Source organism: Etheostoma cragini, chromosome 15, assembly GCF_013103735.1.
Source record: "Etheostoma cragini isolate CJK2018 chromosome 15, CSU_Ecrag_1.0, whole genome shotgun sequence".
In the NCBI taxonomy this organism is placed as follows: Eukaryota; Metazoa; Chordata; class Actinopteri; order Perciformes; family Percidae; genus Etheostoma; species Etheostoma cragini.
Window position 1 is genome coordinate 938,252 of NC_048421.1, and position 8,823 is coordinate 947,074.

General features: G+C 45.4%; 3 protein-coding genes across 3 annotated transcripts in view; 1 reads left to right on the top strand and 2 right to left on the bottom strand.

Moving 5' to 3' along the window:
- Positions 1-594, bottom strand: part of znf653 (zinc finger protein 653) — a 6,421-nt gene extending 5,827 nt beyond the window's left edge. Inside the window, exon 1 of the mRNA XM_034894345.1 lies at positions 212-594. Within this exon, the coding sequence (XP_034750236.1) occupies positions 212-548 (337 nt within the window). The 5' untranslated portion in view covers positions 549-594. The remainder of the gene's footprint in view (positions 1-211) is intronic.
- A 565-nt stretch (positions 595-1,159) lies between these two features.
- On the top strand, positions 1,160-4,566 carry swsap1 (SWIM-type zinc finger 7 associated protein 1). Its single transcript, XM_034894587.1, has 3 exons — positions 1,160-1,548; positions 3,235-3,600; positions 3,882-4,566. Exons 1-3 carry the CDS (start codon positions 1,285-1,287, stop codon positions 4,287-4,289), a joined length of 1,038 nt encoding a protein of 345 aa, XP_034750478.1. The 5' UTR covers positions 1,160-1,284; the 3' UTR covers positions 4,290-4,566.
- Positions 4,567-7,779: 3,213 nt separating this feature from the next.
- Positions 7,780-8,823, bottom strand: part of epor (erythropoietin receptor) — a 9,512-nt gene continuing 8,468 nt past the window's right edge. Inside the window, exon 7 of the mRNA XM_034894347.1 lies at positions 7,780-8,560. Within this exon, the coding sequence (XP_034750238.1) occupies positions 7,817-8,560 (744 nt within the window). The 3' untranslated portion in view covers positions 7,780-7,816. The remainder of the gene's footprint in view (positions 8,561-8,823) is intronic.

Below are 8,823 nucleotides of genomic sequence, written 5' to 3' on the forward strand. Positions count from 1 at the left end.
GACTTCAGATACAGTATTAGGGGACCACTAAGGTCTATTTAAAGAGACTTCAGATACAGTATTAGGGACCACTAAGGTTTGATCCATCTGGTCCAGTTTAACATGCACCTCCTTGTATACCGTACCACATGTGGAGTATGGGGTCTCTAGTTTTACCTAAGGGGTCCTTGGTCTAAACCCCGTTGTAGCCCCCTGCCCCAGAAAGAAATACCCGGCCTTGCATACCCGCAGTCCTCCTGCTGGTGCTTGTCTCCGTAGGTGGAGTTGAGCAGGATCAGGTACTCCGCCAGACCGGCATCACTCAGACTGGTCCTGCGGCGGAGCTCGCTCCACAGCTTGTGCGCCTCTCCCAGGTACACGCGCCTCACGTCGTACTTCTTCCGGGACTCCAGTCGCCTCTGGGCCCGGTCGGAGTCTGTGAGCCTGGGTCTCCCTCTGCAGCGCCGCAGCCCTCCTCCTCCTCCTCCGTCCCGGTCCCGGTCCCGGTCCCGGTCCCGGTCCCCGTCCCCGTCCAGCGGAGCCTCCAGCTCTGCCAGGCTCAGCGCCATCTTTGTTGTTGCCAGGCATCCAAGGAAGTTGTCAGTCTTAACCGGAAGTAGTACTACTACAGACGCAGGTTTTGTTGTTGTTGTTGTTGTCCTCGGGTCAAATGCCCCCCCCCCCTTTAAAAGATGTCTACGTCAGAGATATTCTTTTTAACCAAATTACTACACAAAAGGATGGCTCGTTGCAAATACAATTAATTACTTGAGAATATTTGAGAGAAAAAGTTTTCATTTTCCGATAGCAAAAAAAATATTATTACAATATTTGAGACTAAAAAAAGTTGTAAAATAAATTTTAAATTTTTTAAATTATTTCTGAAAAAAAAAAAATCTCTCAAATCACAGTCCGATCCCCGGAAAACAAAACAAAACAACTAGAGACTAGAGAGTACCAGCTGGTATGGGGGTCTGATTAGATTTTATTAAATCGGAATTGCACCAAAGTGTTTTGTGACTTCCGGTTCAGTCTGCAGCAAGTATTTTGAGAGATATGTTCTCAGAAATCATTTTAAAACTTTGAAATTTATATTCAAACTATTTTTTTGTCTCAAATAGTAGTATTTCTTGGCGGAACGGCACAGCAGACAAAGCTGTTTCCACACGGACCGCAGCAGCACGGACACCCGTGTGCCCAAATGTAAACAGACGCGGGAAACTTAAGCCTAACTGTCAGAACCAGCCATAGACTGTATATATATATATATATTAAACATATTAAATATACGGAGAGAGTCCGGTCATGACAGACATTTTAAGACTCGTGTTCCGGACCTTTGTTTCCCAACCGGAAGTCGGGGAGCAGCTGAGCCCACCGTGCCCGACCACGTGCAGCGCCCTGGTGGTCGGCGACCCCGGCCTGGGCCGCGCGGTGCTGCTGCTCGCGGCCGTGACAGCGGCCTCGGAGCTGGGGGTCCGAGTGATGTTCTTCACCCAGACCCAGATCCAGAGCCTTCCGGTGTCGCTGCAGAAGTGTGTTTCCGGTCTGAGCCCGGAGAGTCTGAAGGTACCGAGGTGGGGGGTGGGGGGGGTGGGGGGGGGGGGGTTGGGGTCACTGTGCCCGGGGTGGTCTAGTGGGTAGAGCAGTCACACCTACACCTGGAGGTTTATCCCTCGACACAGAGGTCCGGGGTCCGAATCCGACCTGTTGTGATCTCCTGCATGTATATATATATATATATACACACACACACACACACACACACACACACACACACACACACACACACACACACACACACACACACACACACACACACACATAGGCCAGAATCGGCCTTTGGGGGGCGGCATATCATATTTTGGGGTCTGGGTGTCCTCCCCAGGGGAAGTTTTGGATAGTTTTGGATAGTGTTGGATAGTTTTTGATAGTTTTGAATAGTTATGGATAGTTTTGGATAGTTTTGAATAGTTGTGGATAGTTTTGAACAGTTTTGGATAGTTATGGATAGTTTTGAATAGTTTTGGATAGTTTTGGATAGTTTTGAATAGTTGTGGATAGTTTTGAACAGTTTTGGATAGTTATGGATAGTTTTGGATAGTTTTGGATAGTTTTGAACAGTTTTGAATAGTTATGGATAGTTTTGGATAGTTTTGAATAGTTGTGGATAGTTTTGAACAGTTTTGGATAGTTATGGATAGTTTTGAATAGTTTTGAATAGTTATGGATAGTTTTGGATAGTTTTGAATAGTTTTGAATAGTTTTGAATAGTTATGGATAGTTTTGAATAGTTATGGATAGTTTTGGATAATTTTGAATAGTTGTGGATAGTTTGGAATAGTTTTGAATAGTTATGGATAGTTTTGAATAGTTGTGGATAGTTTTGGATAGTTTTGAACAGTTTTGGATAGTTATGGATAGTTTTGGATAGTTTTGAACAGTTTTGGATAGTTTTGGATAGTTGTGGATAGTTTTGAATAGTTTTGAATAGTTGTGGATAGTTGTGGATAGTTTTGAACAGTTTTGGATAGTTATGGATAGTTTTGAATAGTTTTGGATAGTTTTGGATAGTTTTGGATAGTTTTGAACAGTTTTGGATAGTTTTGAACAGTTTTGGATAGTTTTGGATAGTTGTGGATAGTTTTGAATAGTTTTGGATAGTTGTGGATAGTTGTGGATAGTTTTGGATAGTTATGGATAGTTTTGGATAATTTTGAATAGTTATGGATAGTTTGGATAGTTTTGAATAGTTGTGGATAGTTTTGGATAGTTTTGAACAGTTTTGGATAGTTTTGGATAGTTTTGAACAGTTTTGGATAGTTTTGGATAGTTGTGGATAGTTGTGGATAGTTTTGAAAAGTTGTGGATAGTTTTGAATAGTTTTGGATAGTTTTGGATAGTTTTGAACAGTTTTGGATAGTTTTGAATAGTTTTGGATAGTTTTGGATAGTTTTGAACAGTTTTGGATAGTTTTGAATAGTTTTGGATAGTTGTGGATAGTTGTGGATATTTGTGGATAGTTTTGAATAGTTTTGGATAGTTGTGAATAGTTTTTAATAGTTTTGGATAGTTTTGGATAGTTTTGAATAGTTGTGGATAGTTGTGGATAGTTTTGGATAGTTTTGAATAGTTGTGGATAGTTTTGAATAGTTATGAATAGTTATTGATAGTTATTGATACTAATCTACCAGAGTATCAGGTCCCAGACCAGCTGCTGGGACTCCGGTTAATCCAGTTTCTTCTCCTTTGAAGAGGATCCAGTTCTCGTACCCGCGGACTCTGGAGGAGCTCCTGCAGCAGGTGGCCCGCCTCCACGAGTCCCCCCACACGTCCCCCACGCCCCCGTCCCTGATCCTGGTCGACAGGCTGGAGGGCTTCCTGTGTGGGTCCGGATCCCACAGCGGGTCTCACCCGGGCGCGCCGTCCCGCGCCGCCCACCTGGCGGCGCTGCTGTGCGACAGCGCCTCCTTCCTCACGCAGGTCCTGGATCAGCGCTCCTCGGGCTCGGCCCCGTGCCGCGTCATCGCTTCCTTCCAGCCGGGGGGGGACCCGGGGCAGGCCGGGTCCGAGGCCTCCGCCACGGACCCCGTCCTTGATGTTCTGGATCGCTATTTCCAGGTACTCATCAGAGCTCGGACGCTTTGCTTTGGTTCTGATTCGATTCTTTCACGATACATGGACGCCGATTTAATTTGTGTTGCGATTCTAGAAGATTTGATAGTATTGAGTGTTGCAATTTACTTTTTTAACTCCTGTGTTGTCGTCCTGGGTCAAAAAGGGACATAAATATGACATTTTTGTCCCTTTTTCAGAATTCTTTTGTAGTTTACACCAACACCACCTTACTAGTTTTACTACATTTTGATTTGAAATGAATCTGCCCCCCCCAACCCCCCCAGGTTCGCTGCACTTTGGACCAAGACAGGAGCTATGAAGCTGCAGCGGCCGGGCTGCAGGGGTTGTGGCACGTTTACCTCTCCGGGACCGGCATCACAGAGACCGGGGCCGGCATCACACAGACCGGGACCGGCATTACAGGGACCGGGGCCGGCATCACAGGGACCGGGACCGGCATCACAGGGACAGGCATCACAGGGATTGGGACCGGCATCACAGAGACCGGGGCCGGCATCACAGGGACCGGGACCTTCATCACAGGGACCGGGACCCGCATCACAGAGACCGGGACCGGCATCACAGGGACAGTCATCACAGGGACCGAGGACCATGAGGACAGACCCGCGGTGGCCACGGAGTGGCAGCTGTTAGTTTCTCCTGACGGTTCGATGGAGTTTAAGTCGGTTTGAAAATGTTGCATCCTCCATCATAGCTCCTCTGGGGTCCATCCTCCATCATAACTCCTCTGGGGTCCATCCTTCATCATAGCTCCTCAGAGAGCCATCCTCCATCATAGCTCCTCAGAGAGCCATCCTCCATCATAGCTCCTCTGGGGTCCATCCTCCATCATAGCTCCTCAGAGAGCCATCCTCCATCATAGCTCACCAGAGATCCATCCTCTATCATAGCTCCTCAGAGAGCCATACTCCATCATAGCTCCTCGGAGATCCAGCCTCCATCATAGCTCCTCAGGGATCTATCCTGTCTTATTTGTCTCTCCCCGTTCACTACCAAACATATTTTATACAAAAATAAATATTTTCTTTGACTCTAATGTCTCAAATCCTTGTTCATCGCTGATAAAAACACGATATATTCTGCCGCCGCCCCCCCCCCCCCCCCCCCCCCCCCCCCCCCCCCCCCCCCCCCCCCCCCCTCAGGCATCAGCTGAAAGGACCACGCCGGGCGTAGCTGCACAGCGTTTAATGAGTTGACTTTTAAAAGGACATCAAGCTTCGTCAAACACACGAATAAAACAAAACAATTAAAACAACATTTTGGGATCAGGACCCTTAAAAAACTCAGCAAAGTTTTGTGACCAAATGCCAGAAAAATGCACTTTATATCAAAATTAACATATCTTTGTGAAGAATGTTCATGGTTTTGGCGATTCACGTGTGTGTGTGTGTGTGTGTGCGTGTGTGTGTGTGTGTGTGTGTGTGTGTGTGAAGTGGTATCACAGTTAAAAGGTATTTCACAAATCAGAAGAAATAAAGAAAATGCTTATTTTGGAAAATACACTTATTTACACATAATATGATGTTAAAAGTTTCTGAAAAGCTGAACATGGAGCAAAATATAACTCTACTACGTAAACTACTAATGAGGAAACTTTCTCTTGAAGTATATGTTGCAGAGTTGGAAATAAAGCGTAAACAACGGGTGTAAGAAATAATGTAGTTTTCATCATATGCAACAATTTGTGAGCGACAGAGATTGGGGTTGTTTTTGATCCTCTTTAAAGGAGAATTACGGTCGATTGAAATGTGCAGTGCTGTTAGTAGAGAGAAACTAACCAACAGGTCTGTCAGTAGAGTGAGAAACTAACCAATCGGTACAGTCTACAGCGAGTTAGCCTCCTGCTAACGTTAGCACCAAATAGGTTTCAACAGGGCAAGTTATAAAGGTGTTTTTAGCCTCTTAACAAGTTCAACATGTCATTAAAAGTGCCCCCTCATGGGCAGTGATTCATTCTAAGTGATCACAGTGAATGGGGGGGCACTTTTGATGACATTTTGAACATGTTAAGAGGCAGAAAACACCTTTATAACTTGCCCTGTTGACGCCTCTTGGGTGCTAACGTTAGCAGGAGGCTAACTCGGTGTAGGCAGCACCGATTGGTTTAATCTGTCTCTCCACCGACAGATCTACACCTTTAAAAACAACAGAGTTACATGTTGAAACCAACCGGACTTCTCCTTTAACTTCCTGTTTTTAAAACCAGAAGTTAAATATGTTTTAATATACTTTAAGTGGAGCTACAATTTCTATCACAATGAATCTTTTTCTAAAGCCACAAAAGCAAAACAAGCTTTAAAAACATGGAAATGACTCATGAGTCCGAATTGATTTAATAAACAGCGTATTGAAGACCTGATGTCCAGGCTCTGTCCTTCAGAGGGCAGCAGAGAATAAAAACAGCTTCTTATCTACAGTGATATGAATGAATATCATCTACAGTAGAGCAGTGTAATAATAATACTTCACTCTTTTGGATTAAAATACAAAAAAAATCAAAATATTTACAAATACAGTGAGTTTCATCGGGATATTTACATGATGGCTGTGGTGTAATTTGAGGGTATTTATTCTAATCTATTTAGAGTATAAGGCTGGCAATTTTCTCTCTCTCTCTCTCTCTATATATATATATATATACATATGTACATATCAGGGCTGCGTATCAACAATGATTTCCTTTGATTCCATATGGATTCAATCAACTACCAATTCATCTTGGTTAAAAAAGGAGATTTTCATAGAACTAATGCTGTAAATTGAGCAAGAACCCCTCTGACCTGCTGCATTATTAAAATATTAATGCTAGGGTGCCCGGGTAGCTCACCTGGTACATGTACAAAGGCTCAGTCCTTACTGCAACGGCTGCAGGTTTGACTCCCATCTGCAGCCCTTTGCTGCATGTCCTTAACCCCCCCCCCCCCCCCTCTTTCTCCCTTTCCTATCAATAAAAGCCCGGACGTTTCACTGAGACAGAAATAATTAGAGTTTTTTTTTAACATTTCGTCATATTTATCCCGACGTAGATTCTTTGGATCGTCTGGTTTCGGACCTCGGAGCCTCTTAGAGAAGATCCATCTCAGGATTTTATGAATCGACCTCGCATCATTGAAATTAAGCTTGATTTGAATCGATAATTAGTTTTTTCTACCAGTTAGCTGTCGGTCCTCGCGTGAGGAAGTCTCAGTCGTCTAACGCTCGTATGATTTTATAGTTTTAGATTTCATCTCCAGATCTGGAAAAGGGAGTTTCTCCACAAAGAATTGTACAAAAGTGCCCCTTTAAGTCTGGTGTTTACCAGAGATGAGCTCACAATTCATTCAGCATAACACATACATCTTTATTATTTTATTATTAAAATATGACTAATGGAGTCAACCGAGACCAAAACGATCGAATAAAGTTTAATCGTTTTTCTTGGTCTCGGTTGACTCCATTAGTCATATTTTAATAATAATAAGAAGAAACGATACGTGGATGCACTAGAGGACTCTGAAAAGACTGAAGTGGGACTCCGTCTCCGGACTGAGTTTTATGACCTCACACCAAACAATGGAGACGACGGGAGACCCCCCCAACTCTAACAAGACTCTCAGGATTGCATCGCCAGGTTGCTATACTGAGGTTTAGGGGATTTCCCGCAAGTCTTCCCCCTTGTCCCCTTCTCCTATCAAATAAAGGCAGAAAAGACCCAAAAAATAATCTTAGAAAAGACTTTTGGATAAAGTAAGAATGTTTGTACATCCAGTGGACTCGTCTTCACGAGTCCGTTAGCTTACACTTTGGTATCATGCTGCTCCCAAATCCTCGGTACCTCTTTCTTAACAGTTCTTCGTAGCTTTGGGTGAATATCCCGAAACCCTCGAAAAGGCTCAGTCCACGTCTGTTCTCAGGAACAGTTCGTAGATAGCGCTACGGCCGGGTTGGTTCAGCGGGGGAGCAGGCGCACGTGTACTGAAAGGTTCATGACTCCTCGACGCAGAGGTCCAGGGTTCGAGTCCGACCTGTGACGATTTCCTGCATGTCCCCCCTGACCCCTGTCCAAAATTAAAGGAGGAAAAGCCCAGAAAATAATCCTAAAAAGGGAAGCACTGTAATTTGCTACGTTTGGGGGGGGGGGTTTGGGTAAAAAAACCACAGGACTTTCAAGCCTTTTTATTCATGAGAATGCGCTGAGCTCGTCCGGCTTTGGTCCGTCTCAGACGTCGTGGACCTGCCTCGCCGAGAAGGCTCTTCTGGGATCAGGGATCTCATTCTTGTACTCATTGGCGTAGATTATCAGTTTCCCAAAGTCGCCCGCTCTGCTCATGGGGCTGTAATCCATAGAGACCCCCGAGTCTGCCACCGCCATGTAGGTGTACCCCGGGCCTTTGGGCATCCAGACCTGGCCCGGGTACTCAAAGCTGGACTGAGAGGAAAGGCGACCCGACCCGCTGCTCTGCTGCACGGACCCTAGGTCCGAGTGAGATTCACACAGCGCTGGTTTTCTGGAGGCAAAGAGCGCCTGAAGGGGTAAGGTTTCCTCGAGAACGTCATCCAGGTGCTGGTCTCCGCTGTGGTTGTTGGCGCTGAGAGTGACGTAGGCGTCTTGAGACTCCAGCAGAGAGGACTGGGAGCAGGGCGCGGGGTTCTGCTGCAGGGCCCGTAAGCGGTCCATCAGCCAGGAGTCGTGTGGTGCGGCGCTCCATTGCTCCGTCAGAGCGGAATCGCCACTCTCAAACGTCTCTCGGTCGTCCGACGCCGTCTTCGTGTCCTTGTCCTCGGGTCTGCCGGTCGTCAGAGATCTGGGGGTTTTGGGGGGCAGAGGGGGGCAAGGGCTGATCTCGGACAGGACCTCCAGAGGAGAAGGGCGTTCCTCCGAGTAGAAGAAAGCTGGAGTCAACCACGCGCCTCCGTTGGCCTGTCCTAACCACTCCTGTACAGAGACACAACAAGGCGTTAAGGTCATTCAGCTGCACAACATACAGGAAGAAACAGAAGAAACAGAAGACAAGTAGAAAGAGAAACAGTATAAATATGTAAGTATGTGCGATATAAAAATAAAAATTATTATAAGACAATTATGACTATCGGTAGCAGCAGGAAGAATTACAGTGAATAATATAGTAAATGTAAAGTTACTTAGCGCAAATAGGGTTCACAATGTCCACGTAAAGTGACTAGTGTCATATGTATGGTGTGTGTGTGTGTGTGTGTGGGGGGGGG

What these genes read in the sequence shown, in the direction of transcription:
- swsap1 (XM_034894587.1), top strand. Translation starts at nt 1,285, where the DNA reads ATGACAGACATTTTAAGACTCGTGTTCCGGACCTTTGTTTCCCAACCG. An exon ending in TGAGCCCGGAGAGTCTGAAG is followed by an intron (nt 1,549 to 3,234) that starts GTACCGAGGTGG and finishes TCTCCTTTGAAG; the next exon opens with AGGATCCAGTTCTCGTACCC. An exon ending in TTCTGGATCGCTATTTCCAG is followed by an intron (nt 3,601 to 3,881) that starts GTACTCATCAGA and finishes CAACCCCCCCAG; the next exon opens with GTTCGCTGCACTTTGGACCA.